This window comes from Rhinolophus sinicus, chromosome 6 (genome assembly GCF_057876585.1).
Source record: "Rhinolophus sinicus isolate RSI-liver-muscle chromosome 6, RSI-T2T, whole genome shotgun sequence".
Lineage (NCBI taxonomy): Eukaryota > Metazoa > Chordata > Mammalia > Chiroptera > Rhinolophidae > Rhinolophus > Rhinolophus sinicus.
In genome coordinates this window covers 40,477,501-40,497,828 of record NC_142506.1, presented here as the reverse complement: position 1 = coordinate 40,497,828, position 20,328 = coordinate 40,477,501, and the positions used below count along the sequence as shown (strand labels likewise).

The 20,328-nt window shown below is 36.0% G+C and overlaps 1 protein-coding gene across 8 annotated transcripts in view; it reads right to left on the bottom strand.

Moving 5' to 3' along the window:
- Positions 1 to 20,328, bottom strand: part of RUNX1T1 (RUNX1 partner transcriptional co-repressor 1) — a 183,518-nt gene that overhangs the window by 38,419 nt on the left and 124,771 nt on the right. For all 8 annotated transcript variants that reach the window (XM_074316318.2, XM_019718441.3, XM_019718440.3 and 5 more), the window contains 4 exons: positions 18,617 to 18,798; positions 5,946 to 6,196; positions 1,591 to 1,676; positions 819 to 1,020 (listed from right to left, as the gene is read on the bottom strand). In XM_074316318.2, the coding sequence (XP_074172419.1) occupies positions 819 to 1,020; positions 1,591 to 1,676; positions 5,946 to 6,196; positions 18,617 to 18,798 (721 nt within the window). The remainder of the gene's footprint in view (positions 1 to 818; positions 1,021 to 1,590; positions 1,677 to 5,945; positions 6,197 to 18,616; positions 18,799 to 20,328) is intronic.

Below are 20,328 nucleotides of genomic sequence, written 5' to 3'. Positions count from 1 at the left end.
TGAAACACACAAAAAAATGAGGTATATGCCTGTATGTGCATAAATATTCTGTTTATAACCCCAGTGATCCCCAAATATCAATACTAAATATGGCTACCTATTAGCATTCAATTTCTAAAGCACAGCTATGTTAATAGTGCTATACACCTAGAATTAATAAAATAATGGTTAAGCAACCTAAGTTAGGGTCCAATCACATGACAAGAGTTACATCTTTATCACTAATTTTTCAAGTAGCAGTGGGAATCCTACATGGCTCTTAAGTGTCTCCTCCTGGAGGACTGTTGAGGGAGTGTGTGTGTGTGTGTTGTGTTATTGTAAGATACAACTGAAAAAATAAGATTGTCTTTGAAACCATGTCTTTAATTAAACAATCAGACAACACACATCCTTGTGTGCAATGCTCTCATATGTTGGTGTGCTGCAGCACAGTCCCCGAAAGAGCTCGCTGGAAGTATAGAAGGCCAGGCCCATTCCCTGAGATTCTGTTTTTACAAGTTGGAGGCAGGGTTCAAAGAGCTATATTATGAAACAGCACAAGTTTTAGTGATGCATGTGAAATTATGGTTTAGTTTTGAAACTTCACCATGAGCCCAACACCTAAACCTGAAAAAGGAGTTTAAGTTTTGTGACTGCCTCTGCATAAGCCAATCTGCCAGCTTTCGTAACAGATAGACAATATTTGAAAATATGTAGAGTGTTAATTGTTCTAAAATTCCCTGCATATTCTTTATTTTTGAAAAGACAAGTTAAAAATAAAATCAGCATTAATAGCATAAAATATATATGTTCAATGTGTCCACCTGAAGAAAAGATACCTAATGCAACTGGGTCTGGGTTAACAGGACTCTGCTGCCTGGAATGGCTGCTGCTACCGCTGCCGCCCTTTTTTAAGTCCTCAGCGTCACTATATCGCCGGATCCAGTAATTCAGTTCTTCCCGGTCCGCTTCTTGACATCTCCTTAGTACAGTGAGAGATCGCCTTGTTTTCTCTACCATGTCCATTATGCAGTTTAACAGCTATTTGAGAAATGGGGAAAGGGAAGAACATATCAATCACCACAACTTAAAGACTTTGGTGGGTAGTGAAACAAGCTATTTTAGGACAATGCAGGATGTTGTTTAATTCCTGAAAGCTTCGGTCTAATATTTTCAAAGGTTAGATTTGAAATTGAGACCCAATAGATGAGTAAACTCAATGGGAATGAGAATAAAAAGTGGGAGACATGAACGTAAGTCATACAGCACACATACATCATGCAGGAATACAGCCATCTTTCCAAATACTAACCCATTACTGCATAAACTTAATGAACCTTTCATAATAAAGCAGTAGCCCATTGGTCTGGTTTTAAGGACTCCTCTCCTTAAAACTTAAATGCTTAAATGCTTCTCTTATGTAAGTGACTTTGATATCAATTTAGAAACCAAATCCTATATTCTACTTCAAACATTCTCATTCATTAGTTTTCTCAAGGATAGCATAAAATATAATACCTTCAAAGCATCCCTACGCTTTTATTTTATTGTGTCACCTCACTCCAGTTGTTTTCAAAACATTTTTAACCTAAACAATTACTGATATCTTACATGGTCAAGATGTTTCCATTCCTCGGCCCATTCTCTGTCTGTTAGTCTGTGATCAATCATTTCTTCTTGACGTGTGCCGTGCAACCCTATAAATACAGAGAAGGCTGAATCATCCTAAAGCATTCAGAACATAATTATATGCACACAGATACTTAACAAAGACTATGTGGGCAAACTAAACAATATGAAACAATATTCAATTTTAAATGAGTCAGACTCAGATTCAGAATTATCTAATGGTCTCCTCATAGAATGATAAAATGTTATCTAGAACTAGAAGGAAGATTAGAGGTCATCTGGGTCAGAACCCTTTTTTTGACACATGTAAATGGAGGGAATAAAGTGACAACAACTCCTAGACTAGTTTTCCACGTAACATTCCCTAAGTGAAAATATAAAAAAATTCTAATTCTTTTAATAAATACAAGAAACAAGAAACCACAAGTATACATTAAGTGGTTTCAAAGTGCAGCTTTCCTGAATTAAAAATAAAGACAGCATAAATTATTTTACATGGGCAATAATATGCTTTCCTAAAACAAGCGTGGTAAAATTTTTCTACATTTCAGCATAGCATAAAGGAACACAATCCTATTACTTATACCTCCATGATAAAGAGGTCATGAAGAGAGGGCTTACATAACATAAAATCTGCATATACTCATTCAATTTTCCAAAAAGAAAAGAAATAAGTTGGACATCCTTATGAAAAAAATTCAACATATCAGATATAATTTTGGGCAAATATCACAAATCCAAACCAAGAAACTTTTAGTTTAGTACCTAATTTGTAGCCCATATCAGAAGTATAAATGCTCTTTAGCATCACAGTGAAAAACAGTACCATGAAAAAGTAACACATAAATGCTTGCCAAGTGGGGGCAACAATAATGAACATGAGCAGTTATAGAGGATGCTCATTAAAAAAGAAAATAAAAGTGTCTTATTAAAAGGATAGGATAAAGGCTCTGAGATACCTGCAAACAGGTTGCTCTTCTTACAAAGCCATTATGCATAAAACATCTTAGGTACTACTGTAAAGGAAAGGCATTGGGTTATGGCATTACTGTCCATTTTCAACAATTAAAACTATTCTTTTTGATTTGGATATTATGAATAGCAAATTAAAGACAGGCGAGGTCTGGGCTTCTTGACACCTAGGGTCCTTCTCTGAGGGCATTATGTAAGAGTTAAACGACAATAAGTGCATTACATTTTTTGTGAAATCTGAGTGGTTAAAAATCCCTTCTGTTAGCTGATTTGAAGAAATAAAGATGGTAAGTCATATGCCTTTTTTCAGCCAACCATGAAATATGAGCAAATATCAAGCATGAAAAATGAACAAATATATGGCAGCTTTTTCTCAGACTAAATAAAAAGCTAAATAAAAAACACTGCATCATTCCTGTCCAATTAGAACACATTCTGAGATACATTTTCAAAGTTAAAATTGTCAATGCCACCTATTGGTAAAAAAGTAGAATTGCAAATATGTTTTAATAATATGCATAATAGAAAAGACATTGGAGAAATGTAATATTTAGTTATTGCTGTTTGTTGTGACTATTTCAAGCTGAAATGTTTGCAAATATGTAATTTTTGTTCACTTATTTTTTTGCCTGTTTTAAACAAAAAGCACTGTGATTGAAATGAGTCATCACAGAAGATGACTGAGAGTGATGAAGATATAAATGTGGCACTGTCTTTCACAATGAAGGCATCTTACTGTTTGCCTTTAAGAATCAAGTACTCCAGAGATTTCAAAAGTTTCAATATTTAGCAGACAACTCGTAAATCAATAATGATACAAGCTCTAACACATGAAATAATAATTAATGAGTAGCAGGATGTCTGTGGCTAGTGGGATTCCAACATTTGTGAAATAGTACTAAGCTGCATCTCATTTTTTAAAATACAAGTATATTAGAAACATGTTTGAGCCCAAGTAGTTGGTGAAAAATATAGGACTCATTTGCTGCTTTTGAACTCTAAGGTCATTTGTTAGAATCAAATCTTTAAAAAGAAAAAAAATAAAACAATTCAAAACTTTACATTTATTAATTTCTCTATTTCGGATGATTAAATATTCATCACTACACAATTTTTATTTACATTCATAATATCAGGGGGATGTACTAGGAGAAAGTAACTCATAATCATTAAAAAGCACATTTTCATTTGTGGGAAGTTTTGACACTAATGTTGTCTTAACTGGTTGTTATGCTTTAGAAAATTTTAGCTAACTAGGCTAAAACTCTAAGTTCATTCATAAACCAATGTTGCTTACAAAGTTATTTTATTAAAGGGCTTTGGTGAGTATATGTCTCTACATATGATAGGCATTTATAAATCATACCAGACTGAATATATCTTTATGACAATTTTTATATTTTCAAAATGGCAGCCTGATGTAACACTAATTTGTTGCTCCTACATCAAGATTTTATTTTATATTAACATATAATAAGCTCTGTCAGACTTTAGAGATGGTTAAGTAGTTGCACATATTTATAGAGATTAGCACTATTAGTTTTATAAGCTAATATAATTAAAAGGTAAGGAACATGGTTCTGAAAAAAAAAATCAGGTAAAACCACGGGGACAGATATAATTCATAAAGCAATATTTTTCATCACTAGATGAAAACATAATCATTGCACATAAGTGTAATTACTTCCTTGATGATTACTTTATAGTGCATTAGAACTAATTTTTGTAAAATAGCATTTGCTGCCTAAGAAATAGGCCATTTCCTAACACCTACAAAGTGGGATGCCTTGACAATGACCTGGTGACTCCACTCCTACTTGAAAATGAGCATTCATAGTTTTGGGGAATTAAGTCATAAACAAATGGCAAGGCTTTTGCTTGGAAGGGGGTTGTTATCACATTTGATTTCGGGGTCAAAATATCAACCCAGCCTGAGAAATAACATAATCACTTTTGAGAATTCTTCAGCAATGCTACCTGAGAGAACACTAGACAGACTGGCTATTAAGAAAGTACAAACGATATACTTAGCCATTTCTCTGACACACTGTGTAAATGTAGAAATGATGATTGTGGGGAAGCAGAACTACTATTTTGCTATACCACAACCAGGGCCTCAATCGCCCCTCACCTCACCTTACCTCTTCCTTTCTGTTTTCTAAACATTTAGAGGGTTGTGTGTTGAAGGGAAAAAAACTTGATATATGGAAGCCCCTATTTGCTGCCAACCTAGTTAAAAATCTACTATAAACTTCCGTTCATCATGCCACCTCTACCTGTGGCTAAAAAACACTGTCAATACTATTCAGACAGTGAAAACTGGCTGGCCATGCTTTCCAGAGTTCTGCATCCTCAGCTTTATGTCCTGGTTTTCCACTTGGATTTTGTCTCTTACTGTTTCCAGCATCCTTGCCAACAAATCACCCATGTCAGGAAAGTCTGTCAGCAACTAGCTACGAGGTAAAGGGAAGTCCCGAAGGTAGATGGCATGGACATAGAAGATGGAAAAAGAGAGGGTTCACTGCTGCTGTCAGATTATAAATAGCTTGACTCACCAAAAATTAAGAATTAAAGGAGCTCCAGGAACAGGGCTCTGATACCTTCTCCTCAGCCACTGATCATGTATCGAGACCTACCTTGTTCATCTTCCCTCTCCTTTTTCATGGTGTTCACTTGTTCTTTAGAAGGCAAAGTCTCCTAAATGCTTCACTTCCAATAGTTTTGTACAAAGAAAAAACGAATACAGGCAAATGGAATAAATATTTACCCAAACTTTTTCCTTCTTTGGAATTGTGATCTTTGACACAAAATTTCAATACTAAATTTAATCACTAACAGTTTCAGGTTGAAAAAAAAAAGTACCCAATCATTCCTCAAAGACCATCTGTTGAGGTAAGCCACAGACATCATGCTATATCATATTTTTCAAATATGAAATTTAGAGACTGGAAAAATCAAAATGAACTTTAAGTTTACCTGAAATAAAAGATACAATGAAAGAAAAAAACTGATATCTAAAAATATGCATAGCAGGCAGACTGCAATTGAAATCTCTCATATTACAAAAATTAAACTAAAACTTCACTTTGCATTTGTTACCACAGTTGAAGGTTTATATTAATTTAGATGTCCCCTTCCAAAACAAATTAACCTGCTGTCATAAAGAATAAAAGTAATTAAGAGAAAGAAAGCACAGCTGTTAAAGAACATGTTACTATTAACCAAGTGTCTAATAAAGGAGACAATATAAAGAAAGATAATTTTTACCCCATCACAGGTTTCAAACCTCAAGTTCAAATGAGAACTAATGATGCAAGTCTTCAAGCAACCAATCCCATAAGAAGTGAACATATCTTTTGTCTTACCCATAGGTCTGTTTCTGTCCCTGAGGTCCCTGTGGCTGGGGTGTCGATAGGAGTCCCTGTAGTGGTGGGCAATGGCCATATCATCCAAACGGTAATGTTGAGGTGGAGGTGGGGTGGGGTGAGGCAGGCCATTGGGCTGGTAGGATAAGCCATTATTTGGACTGTACCGCTGGCCTGGGCTAATAGTGCATGGTCGCTTGCTTGGATGTTCTGAGTGCAAAGGCTCTCTGTCAAAGCCATTTTCTTTGGTTCTAAGGAGTGGGGTAGAAAAAGACTTTGTTTCATAATGTACTCAGAAATCAACATAGTTCAGACACTCACAGTTGAACTTGTAATATAAACAGAATATTCCTTTATTGGCCAGAAACTTTGTAAACTCAGCTTCTCAGAAGACCTATGGGAATTCACTGAAATCCATGCTGATGCCTAAATGATCAGAGGACTGCACACAGGAGAAAATGGTTCACTTCTCATCAAATTAGCAAACATCTTTTTAGTTGAGGCTCATGTGTTTAGGTCATAAAATAAGAGGAAACCCAATCTCACTCTGTAGAGTAACATTTTCATTCAAAAGCGAGTACTTGATTTCTAACAAATTATCCTAAGACTGATTGTATTTGGTGAAGATTCAAGGTAGAACAGCATCACTCTCCAGTTGAATTTTTAAGGTACACCTATTCCATTCACCTAACCTGATATCTGACTTTCATGTCATAGAACATCTAAGAGCTGTATTTTTCCAATACAGTAGCCACATGTGGCTGCTTAACTGTAAGTTAATTAAAATGAAATAAAGTTAAAATTCAGTTTTTCAATAGCAGTAGCCTCATTTCAGGTGCTCAATTATCACCTGGAGCTAGTGGCTACAGTAGTAGACTGCACAGATACAGAACATTTCCATCATCACTGAAAGTTCTATTGGAAAGTGCTGATCAAATGAGCTAAAAAATAAAGCAATGCAATACCTGTGATTCTGACATTACCTTGAGTCATCAAAACATCAATCAGCAGTCATTTAGAGCTAGCTGGGGCTAAAAGATGATTTAGGTGCACCCCCTCATTTTCAAGTTGAGAAACCACATGCCCAGAGAGCATGTGCAACCTCTCTGAAGTGACCAGGTCTCAGGGCAGGATGGGCATACCCCTGACTTAATCATGTGATATACAAAACTCTGGAGTTGGCTTTAAGAAGGATTACATTCTATAAATGAGACCTGATAACTAATCACTGCTCCTATATTTTCAAAAAGAAATAGGGCTAAAGAAATATTTTCTGGATGAATAGATCTCTATTTTTAGAGGCAAACTTAATATACTCAGTAAAATAGGAACAAACTATATCCAACTTTAACTGAAATCATAGCTCCAAGACTAATTTTTTTATGTAACAGCTGGCTCTCCTCATAAGACCAGCACTCAATTGTTAGACCAGTGGTAATATCTATTTTCCCTGTAAAATTTCCCCATAAGAATTCCACCAACTCACAGCAGCTGCAGATTTCTGAATGCCTCTTTGATTTTAGGTTGGTACCAATAGCAAAGAGATCCTGAGACATTTTTCCTACTTCCCTGGCTTCCAGGATGGTCTTCGTCTGATAATACTGGAGGGACTGGAGTGGCAACTGACTTCACAACAGAGATCATTAGGGTTCTACAATGAGCCATTCTTTATGTTCCCTAGGGTAGATCACCAGTGACAATTTACACACACAAGATTGAGAAGGATAAAGGAGTTAGAGACAGAAGGTATAGCAGACAAAGAACTGAGGGAAACTGCAGAGTTCAGTGGGAAATGAATACATGCCCACTATATCGTGAAGAAAGATACACTGTCCTGGAGACAGCAGGTTGGCCAACACTGGAAATGATAGCAGGACATGGTCCCTGCAGCAGTGTTGGCTAGAAGTCTCAATGCTGCTCCTATCAAAGTATACTTACTCTATACATATTGATCATTGATATCAGATAAAATGTCCACTGCAGCTCAGACATTACCGAAATGCATTTCTTTAAAATTATTTTTTAAAGTAAAAAGAAATAACTCAAATTCTAGATAATGATTTATCTTCTAAGAGTTTATGTGATTCTAATTTGTATTTCCTCATCCTATACATTTCTGAATAATACACTTCAACATTCAATTCACATTACCAGCATAAATCAGTTGGAAAATACTGAAGACTATTAGCAGCTATGAACGTAATGCTAACACAGCACCTACCTTACTGGCAGTGTGGTGTAGTGGAAAGAGCTCTGGACTGGGAATCAAGAGACCTGAGATCTAGTCCTGGCTCTTCCAAGACTAGCTGTGTGACCTTGGGCAAGCCACTTAACCTCTCTGGACCTCAGTTTGCTCATCTGTAAAATGAAAGGGTTGGACTAGATCAGTGGTTTTCAAACTGTGCCACCTGAGGTGCGTAAGGGATGCTGCAGGCAATAAGAACTTTTCCCCCAAACAATCAATATTTAAAGGGCCAGAGGAACCCACTTATTATTCTTACTGTTTTATAAATTGGGGTTCCACCTAAGGTTTCATTTTAAAGGAAAAAGTCTGCTGCTAAATCAAGTTTGAAAACCACTGGACTAGATGATTTCTGAGGTCCCTTCTAGATTGAAAACTCTGTAATTCAATTTCCCTGTATTCACATCTATATGTCACGGTTATGCAGATTGAAACATACAGGGCTGATGGTCCTCTGGCCAAACTGTGTCTATGTCAATCACTTTAGCCATCAGAGAACTTCTGTTCTTTGCTCTGAACAATTTATTATTTATAACTAATTTTTGTGCAAAAATAAAAAATATCCTCTAAATACTTTATAGCAGCCCCTGTTACTTCTAAATGTCAAAACATCTTAGGCCCAGTTGTGTCAAAAACCACCTCAACTTACTGGTTTTGCCTTTGTTGTTCAAAGATAACAACAACATACAGCATTGGAAGAATTCTTACTATTTTCAAAGTGGTTAGATGTGCTCTTTATCTTTACCCTCAGACCAGTGCCATTACTCCAACGACCCATTATTATGAAAAAAGACCTCCTTCCCCCTCAAAAAAAGAGGACAGTAATATCCTAAGCAAGGCTAGGTCCTGAGTCTATCCTATCATTTCTATCAAGTCCCACTGTCCTATCTTGGGTCGAATAACTCAGCTTACTATTGAAACGATAAAGCTCATCACCTCACAGAGGTAGTGATATTATAACAGCAAAACATTAAAATGTCCATGGCCCACAGAAATAAAGTTATGGAAAGGTCTGCCTGGTGCTTCCTCGAAGCACTCACATCTACTAGAAGGCCAACCCTATTCAAAGGATGTATGTCCAGAAAGGTGTAACTAAAACAACTTAATTGCTATTTGCTCCTTAAAAATACCTAAAACTATTTATATCTCATGGCCTGGGCAAATTCCAAATATGTATGTTTATTTGTTGCCCTTTCAAAGTGTATTAGGCAAATCCAACAAATACCATTCATTGTCCTATACCAGCACTCTTGAAATAACTCAAATTCTAATAGGAAGTCCATCCTGTCTCATGGATTTCTGGAAGGCATTTGTTTGTTTGTTTTTTAAATCAACATAAGGATATTGTATCTCCTTACTAGGAGAAATTTTCCTGAACATAATCTAACTAGATTAATATTTAGATCCCAATCACTTCTCTCTCAGGATCTGATAGTCCTAAAAATCGGGAACACTCAGGACTCAATTGTGTGACTTTGAGATAACCTGGGAAAGTTACCATTCAGGATTCAGTTTCCTGCTCAGTAAAATGGGATTAATGGGATTAATAGGAAACAATGTGCGTTAAAAAACAAACAAAAAAACAAACAAACAAACAAAAAACCCTTAAGAAACAATCTAATTTACAATTTACCCCATCTCACGCTGTTTTTTCCCCAGTTCCTCAATAACAGAGGCTGTAAGCTATTTGAGAAAAAAAACAAACATTGAAAAATCCTTTCCTCTAAAATAGTTTAAATGTCATGATTGGATACTATGCACTGATAATCCCTTAGTAATATTTATATAAAATAGTATAACATTAAAAACAGGGAAGAATGAAAAAAAATATTATAAGATCATGGCAATAAATAGAATAAGAAGACCAATCAATCTCTCCTACATGACAGGAGCAGCATAAGTTTTTTCCTAGATTAAAATGTTTCTTCAGTGGGAGTGGGGGATATCACTATAAAGACTGTTGTAGGGGGAGGCAAACTGGTACAGCATAATAAACAGAATGGCAAGGAAACAACTTCAAACTTCTAATCTCAGTCGTGTTACAAATAAATATGTGCCTTAGAAGCTCACTTCTCCAATTTAGCACAGGTATTTCAAACAGAACATGTCCTAAGTGACTTCATCTTTCTCTGGTACTTCTTATACCAGTCAGTTATGCCACAGTCACTCAAAGTAGAAACTTGGAGGTCACTCACAACTCTCTTCTCCAGATCAAGTCCTGCTGCAGGTCTCTTAAGCATCTGGTAGGTCCCTGGTAGGTCCCTCTGCCCTGCCCCAGGACTCCCGATCACATCAATGTCCCACTCTGCCAGTATCTCAGGCAGAATTGTGACTGAGATACTGGCAGGGTCTCAAAAATTTTAAAAACTCTATTTTTTCAATTTTTGTGTTTTAGAAATCTATCTCTAAAGGACATAGATCAGGAGGTAACAGTTCTATTTTTTTAAATCACAAAAACATTAGTAACTTAGTATTAAACACATCTTCCTTCCCTTTTCTTACACAGGAAATTTGTTAAGTTTTCCACAGAAGGATTAGACACTGAATCAAAAGGGAAGAAATCATTCTTGTCATACAAGGTCGGACAATTAAGTTCGTGAACTTGTTGCAAAGATGTTGCTAACCTTTTTTGATATCAGAGTGATTATTCATTATGAATTTGTACCAACTGGACAAACAGTTAACCAGGTTTACTATTTGGAAGTGCTGAAAAGGCTGCGTGAAAAAGTTAGATGACCCGAACTTTTTGCCAACAATTCATGACTCTTGCATCACAACGATGTACCAGCTCACACAGCACTGTCTGTGAGGAAGTTTTTAGCCAGTAAACAAATAACTGTATTGGAACACCCTCCCTACTCACCTGATCTGGTCCCAAATGACTTCTTTCTTTTCACAAAGATAAAGGAAATACTGAAAGGAAGACATTTTGATGACATTCAGGACATTGACGGTAATACAATGATAGCTCTAATCGCCATTCCAGAAAAAGAGTTCCACAGTTGCTTTGACGGGTGGAATAGGTGCAATGAGGCATGTAGCACTTTTTCTAGGATGAGTTCGTGAACTTAATTGTCAGACCTCGTAATTTCAAAACAACTCAGTAAAAGTTCTCTTCACCAATTGTTAGGAACTAGGTGAGTTTAAATAAGAATTTTATATAACACCTTTCTGTTGGTACTGAATAATGTATCTGAAACAAAATATATTATAAATCCCCCTGCCTCCTTAAAAAGAAAATCAAATCTAACTCTTCATGACAACCCATGACAAATCTAACTCTTCTTACTCTTCGTAACACCTTTCTGTTGGTACTGAATAATGTTATCTGAAACAAAATATATTACAAATCCCCCTGCCTCCTTAAAAAGAAAATCAAATCTAACTCTTCATGACAACCCATGGTGGTTTCTGTATTTTGCTATCATCTTGGAGAAAGTGGGATATTCGGATGGGGAAGAACAGAGAGCTGAGTAATACAGGACCATCACTACTGAGCCATATGGAAAGAAATGACTTCCATCTTTCCAGGGCTAAACAACTGCCTAGGAGACAACCTCCTTAGCAGCATGCTAATACCTTCAGGAGTAAATAAAATGCAGGTGGATGTTGGCTACTCCAGACATATGAGGTATGACCAAAAACTATGGTGAATGTTTAAATTTAAAAAAATTATTATAGTAAAAGACGCATTGTCATTAATCCCCCTCAAAATACTGCTCCTCACCAAACACACTTATCCCATTGTTCTTGCCAGTTTCTGAAGCGGTTCTGAAAGCCTCTTTTGTGAGTATCTTTAGTTGCGCTGTTGTGGCTGCCTTGATGTCCTGAATAGATTCAGAATGTTTACCTTTCATGGTCATTTTGACTTTGGAGAAGAGCTAGAAGTCTCATGGTGCCAGATCCGATGAATAAGGTGGATGAGGACACACTGTAATGATTTTATTTGACAGAAATTGTCATATCAGAAGCAACGTTTGACATGGAGCATTGTCATGATGGAGCATGAAACTGGTTGCCCATTTCATGTTAATGTGTTGTTCATGATCCGTGATTTACAGCACACTTTAAAACACACCTTCTCTCAACCGTAGCTCACATCCGACTGACTGCACTGAACAAATTGAAACTTGTCACACACTGTTACTAAGGTTCAACACACTGTTTCCTATTTTCAAGATCCCTGCCTTTCTGTTGGATGGCACTCAGCAGCAGCATTCACTGTTTTTCTTAATCACACCTCATATAAACATAATACCTGTATCTTCAAGGATTACAATATGATAGGTTCATAGCCATCTGAGCCTTCTCTCCCTCAACAAGAAAGTGGAATGCTTCTGTCATATGTCTCCTGGAGCTTGCCATCTGCTCAACAGTTAGGCTGCCTGTTACTGGCTGTCCCCTGCCTTTCTTAATTTCTGGCCACAGCTGACATATTCAATTTCTACTGCTCCTACTGTCTGGAACTGTGCTTTCTTATTCTAATCTGTCATCTCTACATTTTGAGTGGAGCCCTCCAGTTTTTTTGGTCAGTGAACCAACTACGGCATTTTGTTCCTGACTTGTTGATGGCTATTTTCATTGTTGTGGGTGTCTAAGAGATGCATCTTTTAAAACAGAAGGAAGGAAGGAAGGAAGGAAGGAAGGAAGGAAGGAAGGAAGGAAGGAAGGAAGGAAGGAAGGAAGGAAGGAAGACCCTTAGGGAAGAGACAATATGGTATAATACTGAAAATGACTACATTAAGTTTAACTTTAAGGATTTATTTGTTCAAATAGTGTTTTTTTGTTGTTTTGTGAGTGTGTGTGATGTTTTGTTTTGTTTTGTTTCATTTTAGATATCTACTATGTGTAACACACTATCCTGAGCTTTAGTGGGCATACAAAGATGAGCAAGATATAATCCCCCAACTCCCTCCATAAGATTATCATTTAATAACATTTTTTGTAGAAGTGTACTGGCGAGAAATCTTTTACCATAAAAACGTAATTTAATTGGAGATGTAAGACTTCTATACTTTCCTATAGGACCTGAATTCAGCAGGTACCGTACAAATAGTACAAAAGTGGTATGAAAGATCAGAGTGAGAAAAGATCACTCCAGAATGTACACTTGAAAGAGCAGGGGCGATGGAGTTGGTTCAAATTTTGGCTCTGCTATTTTTTGGGCATATGAACTTAACCTCTACAAGCCTTAGTGTTTTCATCCACAAACTGAGGATGATTATCTCAAGAGCTACTGAGAGGACTAACTGATCCTAACACATATTTGGCATTCAATAACTTAAAGCACTTTGTTTTCAAGGTGGGACATTCAGAGGCTCTTGGTGTAGAATCATAGTTGTAAGAGCATGGGCATCAAAATCAAGAATCTAGGGTTAGAATCCCATTGGTGCCTCTTATAAGCTATTTGACCTCAGACACATTATCTAGCATGCCTAAACCTATGAAATAGGACTGTAAGGAAGTAAGTGCTATATGTTAGCAAGTCAGTTATTTAGCATAGGACCTGGCACATCTTAAGCATTCAGTAAATAGTAGCCATTATAATATTTATGATTAGGACTCTAATAAATAATAGGTACTGTCTGAGTTAGCCTGTAAAGTATGAATAGAATTATGACACTTAAGAAGTAGAGAACAGAGCAGAAACCATCAGTTTGAATATAGACTAAACATGAAGAGTAGTCAGCAGGGCTGGACCCTAGGAGAGCAGCAAGAAACAAGGCGAGCAAGTTCATATTGAGGCTGGAGTGTGAAGAGACCAAAATGTCCACTAGAAGCCTTCACAATTGAAAATAATTTTTAAAAATATTCATTTCTACAGGGATGATTACTCATTTCTTAAAAGTGAAGAATACATAAAAAAGAACACAAAACAAGAATGTATGAATATAATATAAATTCCTTACATTTTCCATAGAAAATTGAATGCTATAGAGAATATAAATTTAATTCTTATTTATATAGTCAATTAATCCTACAATTTCTTGTAAAGTTTACCTACCTTTTCTTTTTAGAAAGACAAACAGATTGAAACCTCATTCATTTTACAGAAAAGGGAAAAAAATAGACTTAATAGTTTCAGCTGGTGTGTACTGTGTTGACAGATATTATATATTCAATGAACATGGTTTCAAAATGACTGACCCTTCAACCTTCAGTGTTTTCTAACTGACTCATTAAGTCAGGAAACCTGGCTGACTGTATTGTGGCTCCTCTATCATTAAAAAGATTTATAAACCCCTAGAATGTTATACTATAACATTTACCCTCTTGAGCACTTATAGAGAAGAAATAAATGAGGGAAAGTAAAGGAGAAAAACAACAACAACACAATTCTTAGTTGAGCCTTCCTTATTTATACTCTGCACATTAAAACATATTTTGTGCAACTGCAAGTTTTCAGGTACGTAAATATGCTGGTTTCTCCATTAAGAAGCTTTGTGACTTTAGGTAAATTCTTTGGGCCCTAGCTTTTCCTCAAGTATAAAGAGAAGGGGTAGGCCTTTTGGATCCATAAGATCCTTCCCAGGAAAAGGATGAAATTCTAAAGGTCAAGCAAGTCTTTTTAACAATAATGTTTAATTATAGGAGGAGGAGGAAATATACCTATATTAATGCAGCTACATGGCTTTGATAATAAAGTCTAAATGTGTTAAACTGTGAGTAATATACAGCATAATTACATTAAAATTTATATATACAGAGAGTGCCAAAGAAGTGTATACACATTCTAAGAAAGGAAAAAACTGTATTAAAATTGTAATACTCAATATATACCGATAACAAGAGATAAATACAAGTGACGTTTGACTTCTGAAATTAAAAGAGGTGCTCAAAGTCTTTACCATCAGCATCCAGATACTTCAGATTATGGCGAACTACTGCTTGAGCAAAGTTGACCAAAGTGTCCACTTGTATACATTTTTTGGCACCTTCATATATGTATATATATATGTGTGTATATATATATATATATATACATATATATACATATATGAAGAGAATTAATACTTAACACCAACCATTTGAAATAGTTGGGGTGGGGAGCAGTGTTACCCATAAATAAAACCAATAAACCAATGATCATTCGGTTTAAAATCTTAAGGAAGAAAGATTCTCTGAGTCAGAATATTAGCATAACAGGTGAGAACACAATATTAAAGACACATTATAACAAAAAGCTGCAATATCAAAGCTGTGAAAAAAGAATGAAAGCAATGATAATCAACATAACACAAGTATTTTTTAAACACTAATAATTTTTATGCATCTGCAATCTCAAGAAACACAGCCTTTTCAAACTGTTCTTTCTCTGTTCATTCCATATGAAAGTGTAAGTGTTTTCAAGAATTGTCATAGCTCACAGTTTTAAAGAGTGCTCTTAACTTTGAGTTTCTATCTTGGAAAGTTGTCACTTCATTTAACCAGATCGAAAAAGGGGTTCATGTCCCCTTCTTCAGCTTCTCCCATCACAGAATGGCAAAATGAAGGTCTACTACAAATAATAAACTTTTACATATTAACAAAGAAGAGAAATCAGAATTTTCTATTTACTTTCCGTATTATTTTAGAAAAAATGAGCATGACTTTTAAATGAAAATTGTATTTTTCTAATTTGAGTTCTACAATAGTCTACCACAGACCTACATATCCAGTTCAGGGACTCATCACAGAGCTTGTTTTAAAAGAGAGTAGAATAAATTTCACTGTACAAACTGGAAAAAAACAAAACAAAACACGATTTCATAGGCTTCCCCAGAGTATTCATTTCTCTGTAAATAATAATAATGCTTAAAAAAGAAAAAACATAACCAGTGACAATCACATTTAAGAATGAGAAGAAAGCTAAATTTGCCAAAACCCATCCCTGAAACATGAGACAACTGTTTAGTAGATATAATCAGTAGTCATCACAGAATTTAAGCCCCCAAAGTTGTAAACAAAATATAGAGTGCTCTTTTGTTCATGACATGTCATGAACAAATTACCAAAATGTGTTTTCTCCTCAGGTGTCAGCTTTTCCCTCTTTTAGTGACTGATGGTTCCCAGTGTTATTACAGAAACAGATTGATCTTTTTAATGAGCCAGTTTAATAGACTCCAAAATCTCACCATGGCTGCTCATCCATGTCAGACCATATGTACCAACAAAACATTCAGTAAAACAAAAAAAGCTCTTCTGTCAGACAGCTCCATACTCTATAAAATTTCATATAGTAGGTCTGGATATACAGATAAATAACCAGAGAAGAGGAACATGCAAATGCAAACAAGACGCAGAAAATAATATGCGAAGAAATTATGTAGAAGGCCATATTTTCTGGCTCTGATCAAATTCCCACAAGATACAAATGTATTTACACAACATCTTCTCATTACCCTTCCTCCTAGCTCTAAGGAAATCCATTTGCCATCTTTCCATTATTACACACATTTCAGAGTTCCACTTGAAAAACAATGTTCCATTCAACGAGCAACCTTTTTAATTCTGACTCAAGCAACTGTCTATGAATAACCAAGGGGAGAATAAGACTGAAGGCTGTAATAGAGTTCTACCTGACTGAATGCAAATATGCATGCACACACAGCTACAGATCATTAAAACAAAAATGCTGATTTTCTGTGTAATTTGTATGAAGTTTCCATATCAATGTTAAGCACACTGTTCAGGGCTTACCTCAGTACTATCCTAGAAAAGTCTAAAGGCATGGTACATTCAAATACAAAACACTAGGAAAGAACCAGTGGGGAGATGGCTGGGAATATAGAGAAATGAATAAAAGAAGTTTTCATTCTGCCTGTTATGGTTACTTAGCAGTTAGGTTTTCTAGAATACATTGTGTTCATTTCCAGTTTTGCCTATAGGATTATCTTTACATTTATCACAGTTATCTAAATCTTTCTCTGTTACCCTCTCCTCCACCTGAATAAATGTTCTTCCCAATTTTCCATCCAGTCTCTCCACAATTATTTTACTACATTTTCCTAAAAAAATGGAGCTGGAACATCTCAAAACCTACACCCAGTACTGATTTCCTGCAGTGTAAATGGGTAGGGTCAGACAAGAACACACATGAGAGTCATCTATCCTTTGCTGCTTCTTGGTTTTCAGGATCATGTGGACACACACTCAGGCACCTGGATTATGTGGTCCCCTTTAAAAGCTAAAGTACTAAACGCTTATACATGGCCAAGGAAATATGACTTGCAAAAAGAAGAATGTAGCACTATTGGTAGGTCATATATGGAGGTGGGTCTACAGTATGTCAGAAGTAAACTAATGTTTAACATTTGCTTTAGGAAATTAAAACTATAAAGCGGTCTTATGTCAAGAGGAAAAAAATTCCAGAGATAGTAACATAAAAATTGTAATAACTGTATGTAACCTGGCTTGCTTTTAATAACATTCTGATTGCAAAGCAGCTAATACATTTAAGGGCAACTAAGTCAGTCATTGAGAGATATCTCCGAGCAGCTCCAAGGACTGTAAACTCCTATGAATCTGGAACATAATTGTGCCCAAGTGTTAACCTTTCAAAATCTGTTACACTCATGCCTGATGAAATGTATAAGGAGGGAATGTATAAGTGGAAAACGGAAACAAAGTATATAACAAATAAATTTTTGAATACAGTTTCATTTTAAGATTCTCCATATTTTACAAATTGCTAATAAAACTTTGCATTCCTGTATTAGGAGAATAATTATATATGAGTGTAATGTATCAAGGAAAATTATTTTAATAAAGTACATGGGAAACTTCATGTATATGCCTTATTCAACAACTACTTTATAAGGTTTAATGGAGGACTTTATTTTACATTTCTTAGACTTCTCATAATGAGAGCAGAGTGCCTGATAGAATAAATAATGACTGATAAATAAAAATTTTCAGCAAAACTGCTGTTAGCTCTATTATTGAACTCTTATCTTCACTCAGTTCATCTATCTTCACGGAAGTTTTCTCTTAGTTCATACAAAACCCAATAAACCCAATTAAATAGCTACTGCATTGTGTTTATTGAGTAACACATAAAGGCCAGCATTCAAAACCATATTTTGAGAAAACTTGGAATAGCAAAGTTCCTAATATTGAAGGGCAAAATATGGGGTTGAATTATATAATAAATGACAATTTTAATACTGTATGTCTAACAACCATCAGTGGTACTTAGCACGTTTGAATATCATTCATCTTCACCTTTTACTTTAATATTACAGGCAGCAAAGATTAACCTGCACAAAAGCCTAACTGACCCAGGGCAAAGAATTATCACTCTATAACATCCCAGGCTAGAGTGAGGTCCCCAAGATTATTGCTAGTTTGCAAGAGGTGTAGATCAGCAGTTTAGACATGACATAAAATGTCCTCTTACCACAGTATAAGGAAAAGGCCATGGTTAGTCCAGGGTCCTCCTCCCTCTCACCTGTCTGGAGTTCGCCTCTTCCCGTTTTCGTTTACATCGAGAAGCAGCTCTGAGGAGTCAACAGGTGAGGTGGTGCTGGCATCCAGAAGCAGCTGTTCATGCTGGGCGAGGTACTGGGCAGGGTTCTGTTTAGCCAGCCGTGCGCAGTGGAGGAGCTCGCGCTGCAGCAGGGGCAAGTTGGCCTGCAGGAGCATGACAGGTATGAAAGGATGCACCTAGTCTGCTTTTCAAACATTGACAGAGTATGCAACTCGACTGAACAAAAATGTCATTGAATATATGCAACAGGTTTGATTCCCAGGCACAAATCTCAGGACTGGGCTGCAATGTGGGTCTTCTCCTGGGCCTGGATTGCCCCAAGCAGAAGGTGTAAGCCACCTTTGTAAGCCACCTCACCACTCCTGCTTCCATGGCCATTGATAACATTGGGACTGGCACTTACTGATTTTTAAGGTCTTTCATCCTTGAACATGATATGATTATAATAAACTCTACAGGATGTAAGATTCCAGCTCCATCCATGAGCAAATTTTGTTTTCTCCCCAAGGAAGATAAAGGGTACTTGAAATATATACACACATCAATTAATTTAAAAACAGGCTCCCTGACACATTTATTTTTGTATCTAGTCAGTTGCCCAGGTGAAACAGGCTCATCCTGTGAAATATCTTTGGTCACCCACTACTTCAAATAAAAAAAACATAGAGATGAACACAGAGATTACTTGTAGTAATCATCAGATTCATACAGCATTTACGTAATGCCGAGTCGGATATCCCAGGTGGAAGTTATGTACAAAGCAGCATATACGACTAGTCTACAAAAATAATCTGCTTTCTTTATATCGTCCTTATTCTAAGAAATACATATATTTTAACATTAGAAGAAATTCTGTGTACCCATCACTCTCAGTCCTCTCCAAGCGCAGCACTTTGAAAATGACTCTCAGAATGTGTCTATTGATAGATAATTCTGACAATCTCAAATGTAATGAAAGGAAAAAGAAGGCAATTTCACACATAGTAAAGCATTAAAATAAAAATGAAATTTTAGTCTGAAAAGTAAACTTACTCTGATATTATAAATCCAGGTTGTTGTTGCTTTTCTCTTCTTTCCCTCTCTTTTATTTTTATTTTTTACTCTTGGAGGGGAGGGGAATAGAGTGGGTGGATAGTATGGGAGAGTGAACAGCACTCATTTCCAATAACACTTAACTCTCCAAATTCAAGGAAAGATCAGTAACATAAGTGTCTTTGCAACACAAGGATTTTATTTGTAGGAACCAGGTGCCATGTACATGAATTAACCCATCAGGTGGAAAAGCATTTCTGAATACAGGAGGTCCCAGTTGCCTGGATCTTTGGGCTCTGGTGTATTAAGGACAGGCACCAAGGCCAGATGCAACTTGAATCCATTTTCTGAGATATTAATCAAGGAACCATCTCATAATAATGCCAAAGCATATTTCTGTACAAGGTATAAAATACTAGGATATTTGCTAAAGATAAGCATATACCACACTCTATAACAATGGAAATGACTTTCTACATGAGAACAATGCTAAAAATAAACACTTGGCAATTAGTCTAGAGGACCATGTAGGTAATAAATAAATTTTCAAATAGTTTTTAAACTCTTCTTTTCCTCCTTAGTGAAGGTAGACCTCAGATATCATGTGCCATAAAATAATTCCAACTCCATGTGAACATTTC